The 20,885-nt window shown below is 41.4% G+C and overlaps 1 protein-coding gene across 9 annotated transcripts in view; it reads right to left on the bottom strand.

The window, feature by feature from the left end:
* shank3a (SH3 and multiple ankyrin repeat domains 3a) overlaps positions 1-20,885 on the bottom strand; it is a 201,565-nt gene that overhangs the window by 27,149 nt on the left and 153,531 nt on the right. For all 9 annotated transcript variants that reach the window (XM_086027945.1, XM_086027946.1, XM_086027944.1 and 6 more), the window contains one exon: positions 10,717-10,830. In XM_086027945.1, the coding sequence (XP_085884071.1) occupies positions 10,717-10,830 (114 nt within the window). The remainder of the gene's footprint in view (positions 1-10,716; positions 10,831-20,885) is intronic.

The raw sequence follows: 20,885 nt of genomic DNA, 5'->3' as shown, positions 1-20,885 counted from the left end.
GCGGGGGAAAAACATACTGATAATCGGCCCAAATTGAGACTTTTGCCTCCATTCCGACCAAAATCACAAAAGACCCGATATTGGATGTCTCTAAAAGATGATCTTATGTGGTTGTCCTGTGGTGTTGGGTATGTTAAAAGGATTTTTTCCTCCCTAATCTACTCAGAAAACAGTTGCAATCAACAATCACAAATGTTAAACCTGTTCAACATTTACAATGGCAAATCGTTGGGCAGGGTACACACAAACGGATAATCGGGATTACAGTATTCCCTCCCTTGCGATCAAAGACAGCAAAAACCGGATTATCGGATGTCTCTAAAAAATCACATGATGGGATTTCTCTAAAAGATTATCATGAGTGATTACACTGTGACATCGGGTGTGCTAAAAGGGATTTTTTTCCCCCCCCGATCTGCTCGGAAAACAGTTGGTGCCGACAGTCGCAAATGTTAAACTTACTTTACTCAATGTTTACGATGATAATTGGGCCGAATCTGAGCATTTTCCCTTCCCAAGTTCATCAGATGTCTCTAAAAGATGATCCTAACTGGCTATTCATTGGTTTTGGAGTGTGTTAACAGGGATCTGCTAGCTGTTCAATATTCACGTTTGCAAATCCTTAGCAGAGTGTACAAACATACCAACAATCAGGCCAACTTTAAGAATTTTCCCTAACTTCTGATCAAAGTCAACCAAGGCCCGATTTTTTTTTTAAGTTTCTAAATGATTATGCTGAGTGATTATTCTGTATGGGCTATGTTAAAAAATCTACACAGTATAGTCAGGACCAACAACCGTAAAAACCTGTTCAACTTTTCAGCTAGCAAAACCTTAGTCAACACCTAGCGGGGTTGATCCGCGGACTGTGATGTGAAGCAGAACAGACGTAGTTTCCTGATTAGCAAACAGTTAGCCTAGCTTTTTCCATTTATTCTCCTTGACATTTTACGGCGGTCTATGGCATAGTGCTGCAGTCTTAGTACTACGACAGACATCTGCTTTGGGGAGGAGACTCGCGATTGTCGGTGATAATATCGGTAAGAGCAGTAAGAACACATGTTGATTTGGTTTACTCGTCATGTAAGTGGTCTCACATTAAAATTCGGTTAAGACTTTAGAAATCGGTCTGCACAGCTGCTTAAAAACAATTTGGTTGTCTAACCCTGCTTCACTAATCGTTGACAAGAAGATTCTTTGAACAAAACGTCCTGCCTCGTTCAAGATAAATTTAGCATGCTGACAATAAGAGAGGGTGAGGGAAGGGACAGCAAGTGGAGAAAAGTCAGCACAAATCCTCAAAAGTGCACATCAGTTTCAGTCGCAGTTTTCAGCGTAAAGAGTGAGGGGAGGAGTCGAAGGAGTTTTCGAGCAGCGAGAGACATCGAGTTGAGAGAAAAGAGAGGCTTTCTGTCAAACCATCCTGACAGCTAAATGACAAAATAGCTTGTTGGTTCAGGTTGCTTCCTTCCTGGATAAAATTGTTGGTTCAGGGTGGTTCCTTTCAGGATAAAAGATGTCACAATCACAAAGTCTGTGACTCGTACGAACTCAGTGTAGACCACACACATAAGGGTTTGCCATCGTAAAAATATGGACTTTTTCAAAATGTCACCATCACCAGACTCTGTCCAATACTTGAAAGTGCTTTTCACCTACATAGGGTAAATATGTTAATTAGCGCCACAGTTTTGTCACAATTTGACAACATTTAAAACGGGTTGCTTACAGACCCATTATGGAAGTACTGCCTTACTTACCAGTAAGTAAACCTTAAAAGACTCTGATGTTGTTAGTGGATCTTTTTTTCTGGCTGACAAGACCCCAAGATGTCACTCAACCAAGATCGACCTCTCTCTATTTACAACGTTTTGTCATCCTCAAAGGCTGAAAAAAGTATTCGGCCTATTGGGACAATGTCATGAGTATTGATATCAATTTTCAAATATACGGGGTAAAAGTAATCATTTGTCAAAAAAATCAGTACTCAAGTAAAGATACCTGGAAAATCTACTTAGAGCGCAGTAACAAAAAACTTGTCCTTGGTTACTTCCCACACCTGGACTTACCCCAGTAAAAATCCCGCCATAACATGGCAGCTTGCTCCGCCTTCACCACCGTCACCACCCCGTCGATCCTGCTACACACCACAGGCAGCTCGGACACCATGACGGGACAGCAGTCCATTTTGTGTCCCGTCCAACAGTTTAGACACAACGGTCTGTCCCCCGAGACGATCCCTCCGAGACGCCGGCCTTCCACGCTCGCCTTATCCGCATTTTTCCTTCACCAACAGCCGAAAGTGTGTCAGACTCTTTCAGCCTCCAGCAAACAACTGCTTCACATCTCCACTCTCTCGCTCCCTCTCGCTCTCTTGCTCTCAGATTTCGGCGGGTTTGCTTGAAGAGCCTTTGGAGAGCTCCTCGTTACCGCCTGAGTGTCGTCATGGACCGAAAATACCTCTGCTCTTGTCAAAGTTGAGGAAGCCTTGAATAATTCAGTGCAAACGCACTCACAACAAGAGGCGAGTTGTGTCAAAGCCAAACGCTACAACACTCGCTGACAAACACCGGGTGAGCTAGTCAATTATAAATGCTTCTTAACACAACAATAATGTCAACATATCCCAACCCTTACATAACGTTCAAACTACATTTGTGAAATATGAGAGCAATACAAATAACTTAAATATCATTCGTTCACCTTGAAATTGTGATGACTTTTCCTCAGGTGACCCAAAATTGACAAAAATGAAACTATTCAAAATACAGTGGTACATTGACTTACGAGTGACTTTCACAAAAAATGCGCCATCGCTCGGCTGATTTTCTGTTTTGTGGAGCAAGTATTTGAGTTACAAGCGTTAGATGGCCGCAGTGAACTTAAAAGTGGAGTTTGCAGTGATATAAAAATAAATGCTTGTTGGCATATATGTCAAAAGTGACTGTATGGCCTGACAATAGAACATTATTAAAATATTTTTTGAGGAAAAATCAACCATCTCTGGACCCATCTTATTTCCCTTTTGCCATTTTTTATTAATATTTCTTAACTCATCACGGCGTGAATAAACCTAACCAATCAGAGACTGTAGACAGAAGGCATGACCGAGGGATCGTCAATCATTTGCTGACATCGCCACTCAGAGAGACTCGTGGCTGCATATGGACGGCCGAATCCAGTTGCAACACCAGGTAAGCAGATCGCCTCTTTTATGCTTTAATTGATCGCACATTCCCAAAACGCAACATCAAACCGTTAACATTTCATTTTTGGCAATACTCCATTATGTACAATGTGATCTTCATAACGCCGCAAAGGCCCAAGTGTTTGCCAATTTGGCAAACCGGTCTCCGCCAAGCTGGACGTTTCGGCTCAGTGAGGGCGTGTCCTTGGAGATGCGGCTGGCAGGGTGAAAATTTGGCGGCAGAATGTCTGTCGAAACTGTATTATGGTCTTAACACATGTTCCTTTGAGTGCCTCAGAGGACAAAACCGTTTCTGTATGGCAGAAAATACCTTGGAAGAGGTCTGTTAGGCTCTAGTGGCTGCAAAGTTGACGTCAACCTTGAGGCACTCGAAGTATAAAGTAGGAAATACGTATGAAGGACAGCAATGAAGGGAATATACAGTGAACCGTGCGCTGGCACTCGCCCACTGGAGTACACCAAGCAGACACGTGCATTTACGTGCATGTGACCTGCTGTCCTCCAATCAGGCTCCCTTGTCAAGTGCGATACATCTTCTCCTCTAGTGGAGCCGCTTGGCTCTGATTCATTTCTGCCATCGCGCCACTGCCGTCTGTTGCCATTTGATGTGCCTCGCTCCTCCGCAGAGTGAGAGATGCCTCGCATTGCACCTGACTGACTTCTGATGAAAAGCTTTCTGCGTCCGACACAGGCGCATGCATGTACGCGCACACGCAGATGCTCGCACGCTGACTAAGACATTTGAGTTCACACGCGCATTATCATACAGAAATACAGGAAAAGGGGCCGCTTCATACGAGCAGTGCCCCCCTTGAGCTGATTTTGCCGACTCGGCACAACTTTAGTGCTAGACACGTCTTCCAAGCTGTGCTTTACAGTCTGCGTCTGGCTAAAGTGTCTGCTGACTCCATACGCCACACACATCACATTCACGTGAGTGAATTGTGTGCATGTTTCCCCATTTCATAGCCACCAGCTGACGGCCCCCGAACGTGCCACAATTTAGAATTCACATAAAATAGCATATGGCTGATAACTAGCATGAAAATGTTATTTTACTGTCCTTCATTCAAATTCCGAATTAGCAGGAGTGAGGGCCGTAGCCACGCCGCAGATGTGACGGCCAATCAAAATAAGCCATGTCATATCACGTTAGCTTTCGCAACCAAAATCAACGTTTCCAGCTATATGCGACATTAAGCTGACCGACATTGCCAAGCTATACCAGTCAAGTTTATATACAGTATTTATATTGTGTTTTACAATGATATTTAGCTATAATTATAAGTGTGGAGAGTCTCTGTTGTCAGGATGCACAAGCGCATTCAATGAATGGAACAGCCACAGAAATATCTACTTTTTCCTTGTCAGTCATCCCCGCACAACACGAGTATCCAGTTTGTGGAGCCTCAAAATTTTGTCTCCCTGTAAAAACACTGTGGGCCGCACTTTTTCCAGGTTTTAATATGTGAGGGTCAAACCTCTGACGTGCGGCGGTAGAGGACTGTGCATTTTTTGCGATTGTCCAGTTGAGTCACTTTCAGGTGTGTCACTCGCTGCGCGATGGGCCTTACTATACAAACGACATCTTTTGAGTGGACAACTAACAGATATTTGGTGCCGTGCTACAAGCAGCAGAGAAAGGACAAGGTGCAATGAGAAAAGTGACAGGCATAATGAGCACACAGACACAAAAAAAAGGCCTCTGTGTCGGATGTGTTAACATGACATTTTAAGTGTGAAGGGCGAAAACTGGACCTGTCTGATAACATGACAAGGAGTAAAAAATAAATGGAGAAGTGAGGGCAAAAAGGCCAGAAAACGTTTTTCAGTGTTCATTTAACATATTAAAGATTAAAGGCCTTTTTTAATAGTTTAATAGCACTCAGTTTAATACAGAACCTCACATACTGTACATTTAACTCATTCACTGCCAGCCCAGTTAAAATGGATCTTTGATTTGTATAGTTTGTGAATGGCAGTGGATGAGTTTGAAGATCAGTGTGATTTAAAGCAGCAGTAATTAAGTTTTTTTTATTTTTTATATATTGATTTGTTAATTCAGGGTGTCCCCCGCCTACTGCCTGAAGACAGCTGGGATAGGCTCCAGCACCCCCCGCGACCCGTGTGAGGATAAGCGGTATCCATAATGGATGGATGGATGGATTTGTTAAATGTTAAATGCCATTTTTTTCACGTTTATAAAATGCATTGAACAGGAATTGCCTTTCTTTGGAAGTATTGCTGTCTCATTATAATTTTTACTTTTTATTTCTGTTTCAATCAAAGGGGAAAACACACCACTGGACTTGTTGTCTGGATTCTGTCTTGATGAGTGTTCATCTGCTCGAAAATGTGTCTAATTAAAAAACCCTGTGGCCTCTTGGTTTGTTGTTTCAACCCGTCACACACAAAAACAAAAACTGCATCGTGCATGCGTGCTAAGTAGTGATTACGCCGCAGTGAAATGACATTATCCTTAGGCTCTTTGTCACTTGTGAGCACAACACAGGAAGTGAATGGCGTGGTTAGCTGGGTTGACGACGCTTGGTCTCTCTTTTGGGATGCAAGCATTTAATGATCGCCATATTCTGTTGTTTTTTTTTACTTCGCGTGAAAAGCATTTTCACGTAATGCTCAGTAGAAACACACCGATTCTACATCTATGGTAGATATAAAAAGTCTACACCCCCCTGTTCAAATGCCAATGAAATCTTCTCAAAAGAGGAAGTAAAAAGAAACAACTGACAGGTGGTTGTACAAGTGCGCACACCCTCTCATAAGTGGGGATGCGGCTCTTTCCAGAATCGACCGACAACATTCAGACTCAGGAGTCAGCACACGCCTAGCACCATTTAAAGTGACTCAAATTAACCCAAAACAAATTTCACATGTTCTATTAGTCATTTCCTGGAATTCCTTTGCTTTCTGAAGATATGGTGCTTAAAATGCTATTTGGAACTGTTCATAATTCCTTTTACCAAGGCACGAGTTCCATCTGAAGACAAGTCGCCCAAAGCATGATGTTACTTGTATTACACACACACACACAAAAAACCAAGATGTTCAAACAGACACAAACGTTTTTGAGTGCATGTATGTGTTTATGTTTCAGCAAGGCTAGACATTTTTTAATTGATTATTTAATGAAGATAGTATACTCATTCTAATCCTGCAAGTGGATATGATCAAAAATGACTGTTTGCAGATATAGAGGACCCCCAAATCAAACGTTGCTTCGGCGTGGGCCGGCTGTACGGGTCAGTGTATCTAATGATTTGGCCGGTGAGTGTTTTCACCAGGTGTTCCCTCACAAGTGCATTGCATCATCCATCTAAATCCTCTCCCTCTCTCTCTCTCTCTCTCTCTCTCTCTTTCTCTCTCTTTCTCTCTCGTCACACTGCCGCAGCCACTCGGATGTTTAAGCATTCCAAGGGTGTGCAGACACACTTCCAAACTTCTTAATGGCCGTGCTAAAAATAGCGCAGGCTGGGCACGACTGAGCTGATTCATGCAGCTGTGAGTCATTCAAGTACACATCGGTGAATGAGAAGCGCTTAAATCCAAATCAGTGCTGCAAATGTCCGTATTGCTTTTTCCATCACGGAGAAAAACGTGCCTTTAAATGGCTGCAGGTGTTTTTGAAATGGGTTTTGCATATACTGCAATCGACGATAAAAATTTATTCCTACTATCACTTCTACTTTTTCCCAGATTCTTTTTTTTTTTTTTAAACTAAAGTGTCCGCAATTCTACTGGAGTAGAGTGCGTGAGTATTTCTGCCACCTCTGACTGGCAGCAGGATGAGGGGCAGGGTTTGCGGTGAGTAAAATCCCAATCAATTGCAGCCATTATCAAGAGCGCTATTGGTGAAAACGAGTAGCCCACGATCATTGGGTTACGTCATTAGAAAGGCAAAGACGAGCTCACATCATAATCCCCACCATTAGCATGTGTAAACAGCCTAATAGGGGTGTATGTGTGTGTGTGTGTGTGAGATGGAATGCATTGAGGCTACAGCCGCTTAGTCCCATTTAAAGGGGAAGTCAACCCCAAAATTTACAATAATATGTTCTATGCAGCCCCATTTGTTTAAACACGGCACTCTGATTAATATTGAGTTTCTGGGATATGAGTTAAGCAGTAAAATCCACCCGTTTTTGTCCATCTCAGGGGGTGGCCATTTTGCCATTTGCTGTCGACTGACAATGAATGACATCGCATTTATTCAGGGCTCGGGTAACGATCAATCATGGCTCAGCTTCAGACAACAGGTGAGCCGTGATTGGTTCTCTATCTGTTCTATTACAGGGTCCGGTGCACTCTACAATTTGGTCACAGAAAGGAGAGTAGACTTTAGACCAGGCGAAACCAGGTCTAAGTTGTGGCGCAGGTGGTGTAACGTGATTTTGGTGGATTTGATCAAATCAATTCGTTGAATGCATTATTATTATCATTATTATTGTTATTGTTATTATTATTATTATTATTATTATTATTATTATCCATGCATCCATCCATTCATCTATTATCCAAGCTTTTTTTAAAATTTTGTCCAAGTTGGTAGTTGGAAACGGTAACGGAAGCCCGTTTAAAATGATAGTCGGACCAGATAGGCGATTACTATTTGGCGATTTTACGATTTACAAAATGGCGGCCATGGATGATGGAAGGGTTACCCCACCTGCAGGTGGAAGGCGATAAATGGACTGTGAAATTTTAATAAAGTGCAGGAAATGTAGTAGTAATTTCCAAGTAGTATTCATCCAATCAGACACATGTTTAATGCTACAGAATCTGCCGCCAAGGTTCCTGAAGCGCTTTTTTTTTTTTTTTTTTTTAAACCCATTAGGACCTTTTTTGGGCACCAATCAATTACCCCAAACTAAAATTAGACAACAGCTCCTGTTGCCCAAGCACAATAATCAATATTTTCTGGGATCAATAAAGTATTAGCCTAATAACAAGGGTCCTCCAAAATTTCCAGAAACACGCCATGTGACTCAAAACAATCTCAGCCCCGTATCACTTCTAATGATTTCAATCAATAGCATTTGCTTTGCAGCCTCATGTTCCCCATCAGCTCTTTCACGCCTTCTTTCGTCCTTTCTTTCCCCTCAACACTGCGACCGTCATTTTTCACCTGCTCCAAGATAAACGGCCGCCAACTCACCAGCAGCGGCCACCTCGTGCTGAAGCAATCATTTCCTTCTTTCTTTCTTTCTTTCTTTTTTTTTTTGGACTTCCCAGGGTCCATTTTGAGAGCAGAGTGATGGAGCCCTCAGAAGGATGACTGATAAGAGGGCACCGAGGGAAAAGAAAAAAGTCGAGAATGCGGCTTCAACTCAATTGTAGGTGGCGCCGTCTTGCCTGCTTCACTAGGCTGAGACATATTGGCCTAACCGTCAACGACGCCTCGATGCTTAACTTCAGGTAAACAAAAGCCGCGCGTGTGTTTGTGTGTGCGCGGGTGTGTTGACTCAAAGTTGATGAGTCTGGGGAAGAGATTCATTTATCCACGCCTCAGTGTTCCTCACAAATTAGCCTGTTATTCGGTAAAAAGATTATGCCGCCGTTTCATTTCAATCATTTTGTACTGCACCCCGCACTAAAAGAACAATGGGATATAATAAGGTTATGTAATTATACAGTCAATTCCCGTTTATCGGGCGGAAATCCGTGAGACGCAGACACTCACTGTCAAGAAATGGGAGATGATACATCACACTCACTGAGGGGAAACGAAAAGAAGGCTCTCCAAGTAAGATGTAAGGTGTGCTAGTTTCAAGCCGTTTGTCAATCTCAGTTGAGGTCTATTGTAAATCTGACAAATAAAACAAAAGGGAAATAAACGTTGTACATTTAAACAGTAAACTGTTAAACCAAACCATGTACTTTTGCTGAATGAAAGATTGCTATCTTAACGTTAACAAATAATAAGAAACGCCATAGATTAGCTAACGGAAATTAGCATAGATGTTACGCAAATTATAAACCTTTCAACAAGTCTACCCATTCAAATGACACAAATGTATTCACCCTATTTCCTGAACACATTTGTGTTTATTTTTTTTGTTCCCTTGCCGCGGTCACAAGATCCCAAATGTGAAGTCAAATACGTGTGTGATACTTCCATGCTGATGAGTGAGTGGCATGTAAGACGGGAGATCGTTTCTACCTCCCTCTGTGAAAAATGCCACTCGGCCGCATTCACTTTGCTGCCCTGTAGAGTTGTCTCCATCATACATCTTGCTGCTTTCTGCATTCCTTTCTTACTTTCCCCGCCTGCCTCGTATCCTTTCCCGACCAACAATGCATTTAAATCGTGTATTTAGGGATTCCGCCCTTTTCTCATCGCTCTACGCCCAACAGCAGGGCAAACGGCAATCCTCCCTACCAAAAAATAAAACACACTTCTGCTGAGGAAATGGATGAAATCCCCAGAGGTGGCAAAAGTACTCCAACTTTGTACTTAAGTAGAAGTACAGATACTTGTGTAAATACAGACTTCAGTAAAAGAAGTACTGATTTAACTCGTGTTCTTTGCTTACAACGTATTACTACTACCGTACTATTACTATGCACTGTCATAAGTATAGGAGGCAAAAGTACTCTCACTCTGAAGTACTGCTACTTAAGATACTAAAGAAAATTACTACGGTAAAAGAACTACTGATTCGATTTCTGTACTTTTCTGACAACTTAATACTACTACTACTTGTATTACTAAGCATTGTCATAAGCAGGGGCAGGGTGGCCTTCGGGAATTTCAGGAAAATATGTGAAATATGGTGTATTTACGGACCAGTCCTGGCCATCACGGCCGTAAGTAACCGTCTGCTGGAAATGGGTATGCCCAGGGAATGCTAGGCCGTTTTGATGTGGAGCGGGGCTAATGCAAAAGCTCCTTAAGTAGAAGTACAGAAAAAAATAGACGATGGTAAATTCAAAGTACTGATTCAACTACTGTATTTGGGAAAAAAATAATTATTACAACAATTACTACGCATTTGCCATAAGTAGAGGTACTCAAAGTACTCACACAATTTACTTCAGTAAAAGTTTAGATTCTTGCATGAAAAAAGACAACTGAAAAACGATGTAATTGGTGTAATTATTTTTTTCTCTCATGACATTTTTTTTCCTCAATGTTTTGACATTTGATGAACACTCCTTTGTTCTGTTATTGGTACAGCATTTTTCTTGTGCTATAATAACTTCATTTGTAATCTAACGTTTTAAAAATAATAAAATATCTTTTTCACAAATCAAGACTTGAATGTCATTTTTTTTGTGATATTACAATTGTTTTCATAGTTACTTTTTCCTCATGTTTTGACATCTTGATTTCCGTGAATGCAACTTAATTTGTTAGTAATGCGACATGACATTAACACTCTGAATATATTTTCATCTGACTTTCTTCCTCATGAAACAATTACTTTTTTCCATGAATAATCGTGTACCTTCAACGTATTGACGATTGCTTATTCGTATGCATGTCTTACCTAGCCGAGGGTCAAACTGCCTCATCTGAACTTCTTCCACGCAGTCGGCAGGAAACCAGCCCGTCCTCCCTTTGACGCTGCCTTCCCAGAAGCCTCCTTCTCCGATGCTCAGCACTACACGGGAAGAAAGACATGGTAAATTAGCACACGTGCGCTCATAAAACAAGCGCGCCCGATGTTGCCGATGGGAGGCGGCGGAGCGCTCCTAAAAAAATGGAAAAAAAGCAATGAAGGACAGGAAAGGACAAAAGACACATTACGACTCACTCAGGAATTATGCATTCATTTTTGTGGGGGGGACAAGAGACAGGTTTGAATACATTGTCTATAACTGAAAACTTAATCTTATAATAATAATCAAAATAATAATAATAAAATAATAATAATAACATTGTTCATGTAATATTGTAACTTATTTTTGGTATATTACAACTTTATCTTCATGAAGGAACTTTGTTTGACATATTACTATTCTTGTAAAGTAACACGTTCTCATGTATTATGACTTTATTCATATGAAATGTATTTAACTCTTTACATTTTTTTCTCTCTTTACGGTACGATTTGTTTACTGTAAACAAATAGAGGGATCTTTACACAATTTTTGGGTTATCAATTACTCTTGCCCTCTCTCAATATATTATGTGTTTGAATGTGTTTTATATTTTTAAAGTGTATTTCAACATCTTAAAACAATTGTGCGCCATAAATGCTATCAAAACATGCCTCAAGAGTATTTAAATAGGGTATTTCTATATTGTGGATTTCATTTATTGTTGGGGTGATCTGGAATGTAACCCGTGTGATGGAAGGGGGTTAACACTATTCTGATTTTATTTCAGTGTCATTCTTTAATCATTTCAGTGAGACCTTAATACTCCTGCGTGGAATCTCATTAGATTATGCAGATATACGTGAAAAATAATGCTGTGTAGAAAAACTGGCGTAATGAGGCAAGGCGGCAAAAAGAAAAAATCCTGTTCCGAATCGCGAGCGAATTTTTCGAGGGGTTTGCTGACCCACTCCTAATGATTAAACACAGCAGTCCAAGGTGTGGGAAGGCTCTGCAACTAATGGATCTATCAGCACTGAAGTGTATGATGTGTGAGTGGAGGGAAAAAGATGTTGAAAAACCAGAAACAGGCGCTGTAAAGAAAGTCAAAAGAAGGAGAAAGAGAAAAGTTGCGCTGTGGTAATTAGAGATAAATGTAGAGCTGATATTGATCGTCCCCGCAGGACCATGCCGGCGCGCTCGTATCTAAAGCACTCATCCATTATCCCAGCGAGCAAATACACACACGCATACGCGTTCACACACACACACACACACACACACACACCAGCTGGAAGTGAAGCTTTGCCTGAGTGAGCCCTCCTTCCAGCCGGTTGCTAGGATACGGCAGTATGATGTTGCAACCGGCTGCGAGACAGCTTGCTAAATGATGCAGTGTATTTCCTCCGGCGCGGTGATGCAACCCGAGGCCGGTGCACAAAGTGCTCAACCAGTGACGTCATAAGACGAGTCTGAAGTATCTGCAAGCCCTGAGAGGAAGATGGTGGTGGTGGTGATGAAGTCTTGTATCTAATTGCAAAGATGATGAAGTCTGGAATGTTCTTGTCTTCCTGGACAAGCACCTGACGCTCGGACTGAGTATGTATATGTATGGTAGAAAACGAGCGTGGGTTGCGGTAGGTATTGTAAGTGTGTCTCGCCATCATGGGAAAAGATGACGTGGTCAGTGCAGTGAATGACAAATGCCACCGCATAAAAAAAAGAGCCTGACGTTCAACTCGGACCACGACGTGAGTCAGCGTTGCTCATGTAGCACTTTTTAGTTGTAAAAAATTATTTTGCCATCAATAGTCTTGTTTTTGTTCTTTTATAGTTTGAAGGGTCACAAAAGCAAAAAATACCGGCATCAAAGACTATGCTCAGACAGCAGGTGCTTAATTCAGATTTTTGGGGTGAAATCCGATTTTAATTGTTCACATTACACATTAATTGCAATGTCAGTCTGTCTGGTGCGTGAACCTAATGCGTCCCCAAAATGACCCACATGTGCAGAAGAAGAGACGACGTCACTCACAACGTAGTTTTTATGGAAGTATATATGGTCCAGCGTGTAGGGGCTCATCTTTTCATCATCTCATATCTACCGAGGAGTGATGCGGGAGGAGGTAGAAATGTTTTGGGGAAATTAGGCGACAATTTTCAATCTCATTTCACGGCGACGTCTACTAAAGCTGATGTCACATCATTGCTGTGCGTGGTAAATGAACCGTCTGCATGGCTGAATTACTGCACCACATCATCACAAATGTCCACTTTATGCTTCATGTTTGAAGTGTGAATATCTTAAAGTCAAATGTAAAGGCAAAACTGTGACTCAAAACAACTTTCATGAGCAATTGTCAATAACACTTCAAAGCACTCTCAACTGCCTGCACAGAGCGCATATTATGACTTCGTTCGTCTCTGTTGTGAAAATAGTTAATATATGACTTATTTCATAATACAACTTTTGAAATAATTTTAAAAAATCAGAAAGTAAGACCCTTTGTCCACAATTTTACAAAAATGTCTAATATTAACTGTTTCTTGAAATGTTATGTTAAATTGTCCAAATATATATTTCATTATAACAAACTAACTTTATTTTTGCAATATTGCATTCTCAATAATTAATTTTCTTTCATTTTTTTTCTGTTTATTCTCGTAAAACATTTTTCATCTTATATTAAAACAGTTTTTATTTTCTTACCTAATTATACGCAACTATCTTGTGAAACATGTTAATGTAATATTGCCAATTTATTCTCAGAAAATTACTCTCCCTCTACTTCCCGTGACAATATTCATGTAAATCAACATTGTTTTTAAAATTGTATTTTTATTTTTAATATAATGAAATCTCTATCGTGGAATTTCAATTTTGTGAGAGGCGTATCCTCTTTTCAGCAACAAATTCTACCATTGCACTTCCAGGTTAAATGCAGACTTGCTATGTACAATGAAAAAATATTCACTACTTGAACATTGATTATTTAAAACGCTGTGCCTGGCGAGTGCAGTGTGGCTATTCACGATTCTATGAATGAAGAACGGTGGGGAAGCACAGCATGTTGCGTATCTACCACCCCGTGAGAAAAAAAAAAAAAAAAAAAAACGCCACTCAGTAGAGGCTGATCCGCCCTCTGTGATCTCATCTTAGCACAAGTTTAGCGTGCCAGTCTTCTGGGAAAACCCCTTCCTCCTTCCTTTTTTAAAGCTTTAATCTCTCGCTAGTACACACTTCTTCACACTTGGGAACGAACGGGTGAGTAAATGTGTCTGCTCACAGACAGCTCCTCGCCGTTCTTGCCACTTCCCGTTGACAGCGGTGACAGCGAAGGTGAAACCTAAGATTGATCCTCACCAATGGCCCCTTAGTCCCTTTATGGCCCCGCCGTCGATTGATTTCTGGTGCGGGCTGTCAATGTTATAACATTGCCAGGCAGATTGTTTCATAAGAACACCGGTTTGTAATCTCACAAATGCATCCTGGCAAGCGTTGGATAAGGGGTGTCCAAAGTACAGTATGGGGGCCATTAAGAATCCAGAGCAGAAGTGGGTAATAATGCGCTAAATATGCCTTGTTATATTTGCTGATGTAACTTTTTGAATGGATTGTGCTTGTCAGAGTAGTTCTGACGCAAGATACGTTTTACTATATCTTGAGTATTTTTGTTTACAAGGCAAATATTTCCTTTTCACTAATACGATGTATGTGCCCCCACTAGTCTAAACACAATATTCTGGTTGATATTGTATCGGTAGAATAAGAATTCAGCATATCAGTCCACCCATTTTCATCAATCTCAGGCCGCTGCCATTTTGTCCTGTACCGCTCTCTGCTGTCGACTGAAATTGACGTCAAAGTGCCCTTGGGCTCACATTGCGAATGTCTAGGCTCGCCTCTTTTCTGGGTTTGGTCACTTGACATTCGCAATGTCACCCCGAGGGCAATTTGACGTCAATTTCAGGTGAGGCTGGTAGAGGACAAAATGGCAACGCCCTGAGATTGGTGAAAAGATGAATGTAATAATCTTCTTAATTCTTATTCCACAAACACAATAGTAATCAGAATACCGTGTTTAGAGTATTGGGGGACCTTAGAATACATTATTGCAAAGAACATTTCTGTCTTGCATTCCAACAGAGACGGCCTTCCTGGCCATTTTCACTCACCGATGCACTGTACATAATGTAAATAACAGCTCGCCATGGAAGCCAATCAACACCTCAGCAGAAACCGAGCTTGCTCTGAGGTGCACATGGAGAGGTCAAGCGCATCATGGCCTACTTTACCGACTCATAATCACCTCTACGGGTAAACAGGGTGCAGTGTACAGACACACACATGGCATTGTGTTAATATCCTTGGTATTATTCTTTGTGCCTTGCATATTTGTTCCGTTCTTGCCCTTGCGCGTTACCTACCGGCCATTTCTTTTTGGCCTTACAGAATCATTGACCCCCCCATCTACATTTGAGTCATTTATTCGTTAGTTTTGACTTCAAGTACAATTATTAACATTGGTAATTGAGGAAAACATTGCATGAGAGGGGAGGGAACTACTGTATTGCAAAATATGAATATCACAGGATTGATAGATTTATAGAGCTATCGAAACTTGCTAAAATATGTTTTTAACAAAATGAAAACATAATTGAACGTCAAAAAATATAACTGCAAGCATAAAATGTACGAAATAAACAAAATGCATTTTAGTGTCTACCTACATGCATGAACCTTTAAGAGGCGTGGCCTGTGGTGTGGCATGACATTGGCGAGTCTGTGTGGGAGTTTTTACATCATTCCGTGACCACTCTCACAACACTCTGTTTCCCCCCCCCCCCCGCCCCATTGAAATGAATGTAAAGCCTATTAATATATTCCAGCCTCCGCAAAAATTCCCACCAATTTTTTTTAGTATCAGAAAAATACCACTCATTACTATTTACTTTATTAAAGCATACATTGATGACATAAATAAAAGAATGTAAAGAAATCAAACAGTTTCTGACATTTTTTGGGGGCTTCAATTCAATGGCCACTGTGCTGTTCCTTCTGACGTGTGCGCCTTGGCCACTTGAGGGCAGTAGAGTAAAAACATACAGATATACTGTACATGGAGGAGGACTCAGCCTGTAATATTAGTCGTTCTTTGCAGAGGATAAAGATAATATGTCTGCGAGTATTGTTACATCACTTGTCTACATGTGTTCCTCTACTATCTAGGCCCTATTTCCATGCCGAGAGTTGTAATACAGGTTAGACCAACATGATCACAAATATGCCAACATGCTGTATAAATTGAGGTGACGCAGTGTCACGATTTCCACTGACATGTACACATTGCACTTGCAATGTGTTTTCAAAGTTATACACATTGACAATAAAGTGCGCAGCGTGTTGCAGTACAGTTAATAGCAAAGAAGAGGCATGAATAGAAATAGCAGCTGTGGCACAAAAGAGAAAATCCCCCCCGAGAATGAAACAAAGGAGACGCAATGTGACAGAAGCTTCAATGGCGCCGTGACAAAGAGAGATGCTGGATGCGATTAAGACAGACACGAACTGACAAAGAGTGGAAGAAAAAAGATGCGTATCTCCGTCGGGTGTGGTGAAAAGATTGGTTTAGGTATTTCTCTGTGTGTGCCGAGTCGTCCCTTATGAGTTTTGCCCTTGCTTAAGTCACTCACGACTCTTTGCAGGTTCACAAATAGCACTTGTGTGAGTTTGCGCGGCTATTTATACAGTATATCACACGTCCTTTCTTGCTGCAAGCATCAAGGCTTCACCAATATGCGCGCGTGTACGCGTGTGTGCGTGTGTGTGAGCGTGAGTGATTGTATTTAGTTTAAAACGAGCAGAGCTCATTTCAATTTTGCCTATCGCATCAGGCTGAGTCACTCATTTACTCCCAGCAGTCTCAGCATCTTTGTTCCTCTAAATGCACGTCCACTCTCACACACACAAATTCACACACACACAGACACAATGCGAGAGTAATTGCCTCGCATGAATGAGGGAAACATTTTCCCATACTACAATAGGCACAAGTCAAACCCTTTACATTTGCGCTTGTCACACAGTACAAAGACGTGCAAATGAAAGCCTCGCCAGGGGAACCGAATATACCTCGACCGGCTTTATGTAACATCTTAGTACGGTCACGGCAGGACGATTTGGCGATGACGCAGCATATTCCTCAAGGATATTGTGACACTAAAAGGCATTGATCAGCTCATCCAACGCCACAATGCACAAAATGTCTTTTTTTTTTTTTTACCAGTTTGATTTTTAGGTATTTATTTATTTTCTATAGCACTTGGGACTCATTACGGGTCTAGCTGACTTTAGGGCGGAATGTACGACACACACTAGACCGGTTGCCAGCTAATAATAAACAAACTAGCATAACTATGGACAATTTGTTGTCCAAACTACAACCCGAGGGCAATTTGCGGCCCTCCATCACTTTTGAATGGCCTGTGGCATATACTAAAATTAACAATTGATATTATAAGATATATTCTTATATTACAGCTTTCAGCGCAGACTAGGACACACACACACACACACACACACACACACACATTATTCTGGTAACGGTGATGACACCAAATAATGCAATCACATAGGGACATGGGGGACATGGGGGGGCTGGCCCTGTTTATAACCCATTATCAAACTAATGTGCTACGTTTTAACCACTATTCAACTGTGCTGCTGACGGTTGGATTCACTTCATCATTTAAATACTTTGAAATTGGAACAACTTGGAAGTCAACCAGCGCGTTTAACGTTGGACGTACAGGCTAAACCGGAGATCACCCATGCCATACAAAGAGTCTCTTGCTCATGATGTATCACTTCAACACACTTTCTTGACAACATACAATTTAGACAGGTGTTTGGCAGTAGCTTGCGACGATTCGTGGCAGTTTTTCAGCAAATGGCCGGAGATAGGTGCTACAGAAAAACATTTCTAAATAGTTCATATCAGAGCTGGGCATTCCGCTAATGTGACCGACTGGTCCGTCTATCCGTCACTGATGGACGCCTGTTTTGCTGACGGTTGACGAATGATGAGATAAAAAATAAAACAGATTAAGCATAGACGGAAACCCCTTAATTCAATCCGCCATTCATCTGCAGTCCGTTCCTAGTCTGTTGGGGGAGGGCATTTAGTCGGACGTGTCGACGGACGGCTGTTTAAAAATAGAGGCGGACTGGCCTGTAGACGGGTACTATTTTTTCCACCCGGAAAAAAAGGCAAATGACGGACGACGAAGGGTACCCACACGGCAGACGGGTGACGAATAACGGATGCTCAATATTTAGTAAAATGCCCAGCTCTGGCTAATATCACACATATGCCGGTATAACTGTATTACAATGATTGTTAAATTGACTGTAATCCGGTTTAAAATCATCACCCGCTCAAGCATTCGTACAAAATCAACTTCTCAAACAGCAGCCTCGCTTATTTACAAATATAAAGCTAGGTTCATCCGCGGTTACGTAAAACAAAACACCAAGGTTCACTACGGTAGGAAATGATAACGTGACCTTGTGCCTCTTCGCGTATTAAAACACAACACCCCGCGACAACAACAAGCGGAAGTGAGGCCACCGTTGTCGTTCACCGCTGTATGCGAACAAGACTTGCCGAGTCAGGCTGTTCTCAATTAGCGGTACATGGCCGATCCTATGTTGCCACACCGGTGTGAAACAAAGTGTGCGAGAGACTTGAGCGAGGAGAGCGAAATCCAATAAGCAGAATGGAGCTGTTATTAGATTTGCTTGCCTGCTCTCTTTATTAAACTTCACTTCTAGTCAGTGTTACACACACACACACACACGCACACACACACGCATATAGAGAAGAGCAAAGTCACAAATTAATGGGACTGAACCAGACACAAGAAGAATCAGAAAACGTCAATCAGTAATTAGTCATAAATGAGCGAATACATTTTAATGTCCTGCTGAGAGGACTCCATGCTGCTGAGTTCTTTTGCTCGAGTGAGGACAGAGATGGCAAAAGTAGAAGTACTGTACAGATACTTGTGTGAAAAAAAGACAACGGCAAAAGCAGAAGTACAGTGTCCCTTCACTACTTCGCGGTTTGGTTATTGTGGCTTCACTCTATCGCAGGGGTTTCATTTATGACCATAACATCATCTATAGCGGTTTTAACTCGCTTTTTTATGGGGTTTATTGCTATTTTTCAATCTTCTAAGTAGCCGCAGTCAAAATGATTTTGATTTTTTTTTTAAAGGAAATTTGTTTTACAAAAAACGAGACCATGAACATTAGAGCCCACGGACCACAAAAATCTCACTCACACCAATCGGAAACTCGCAACATTGTTCAAATGTGCCGTTTTGCTATTCAAGTGACCACAAAAAACAGAGTACCGGAGCCCAGTGCGTCAGGCAGTTGAGGTACAATCTGCTGACTATAGGCTGCATTCATAAATTAATGTGAAAGGAGTACGCTCTGGCTCCCGCAGCACACGACGAGATGAAACATCCACTTAATAACTATGTTAACAATTTTCTTTTTAGTTTAAAATGGTTTACTTTAAACAGAATCCTGTGTTGCATTATAGCCAAAGGTACAATTCAGGTGGGTTATTTTGCCTTTTGGCGCAGTAAATCCTTGTGGAAACTGAAATCTAGTTCCCATGACTACCGTTCTTCTTCTTCATCTTCTTCTTCATTTTCATCTTCTTCTAAATGGAAGACAAAGAAGAACTTCCCTTGGAAGTCCAAGGATTTACAGTGGTGGTATTTATAATTTATTTTGCATTTTAACTTATTCACTGCCATTGACATATTCACTTGTCTTTTCACAGTCCAGCCATTCAATCCCAGGAATCCATCCATCCATTATCGATACCGCTTCTCCTCACAAGGGTCGCGGGGCGTGCTGCAGCCCATCCCAGCTGTCTTCGGGCAGTAGGCTGGGGACACCCTGAATTGGTTGCCAGCCAATCGCAGGGCACACAAAGACAAACATCCCCACTCACAATCACACCTAGGGGCAATTTAGAGTGTCCAATCAACTTGCCATGCATGTTTTTGGAATGTGGGAGGAAACCGGAGTACCCGGAGAAAACCCACGCAGGCACGCGGAGAACATGCAAACTCCACACAGGGAGGCCGGAGCCGGGATCGAACCCACAACCTCTGAACTGTGAGGCGGACGTTTTAACCAGTAGGCCCTCAATCCCAGGAATTTATTTATTTATTTTTTCTATTTTTTTCAAACGTTAGGGTAAAAGAGGGTCTGAAAATGTCTGGTAGTGACTGAGTTAAAAGCGACATTTGTTTGGTGTAACTAGTATTTAGAAGGGTGGAAACTGTGTGGGGGAGGTAATCATTAAAAAAAAAAAAAATCTACCTCGGTGATCATGGGATGTATCACCCGCTAAAAGTGAGGGAGCACTGTAATGATTCAACTCAAAGTATCGGTAAAAAACGACAGCCTCTGAAGCCTACAAAGAAAACACATTTGTCACTGTTAATTAGATACAATGCGCATTTTGATAACTTTGCACAATGAAAATTAAACTAGAGCAGTGTAACTCGCGTCCTCAATTACAGAAAATATTGAGAGACGAATGCCAGCATTCCATATTCTGTCACGAGCAAAGTATAATTATATCGATGTCAGTTTAAATATATAAAATGGTGCCACATCTGTTTGGCAGATTAAAACAGCGGGGGAAATGGTTGTAAGAGGCTACTAACACTTAGGATTTGTTAGTCTGTAACAGAAGATGAGATTAATTCCCACAGAACATACAAATCTCGTCATTTTACATCAAAAAATGAATTATATATAGTAACTACAGCTAACGTAAGGAGTAAATCAGGGATTATGACGGTAAGACAATAAACGGTATGGGTAATACAGGGCATGAATAATGAAGCGTAACTGAACAATGGATATGTCATGTAAATTTATGCAGTCGACAATGAGTGAGTGAAAAGGAATCTACAAACAGATGGAAGTGCAAAGATAATTATCTGGCTAACAATACATTGACACGCCTCGACTAACTAGCATCAATTCCGTTACTTTGTCAAAGCTAAGTTTGGACGTATTGAG

The sequence above is a fragment of the Filicampus tigris genome, chromosome 4 (genome assembly GCF_054856515.1).
Source record: "Filicampus tigris isolate MCC_2025a chromosome 4, RoL_Ftig_1.0, whole genome shotgun sequence".
Taxonomy (NCBI): domain Eukaryota; kingdom Metazoa; phylum Chordata; class Actinopteri; order Syngnathiformes; family Syngnathidae; genus Filicampus; species Filicampus tigris.
Note: the sequence above shows the minus strand (reverse complement) of the source record. Positions and strands in the feature narration are given on the sequence as shown.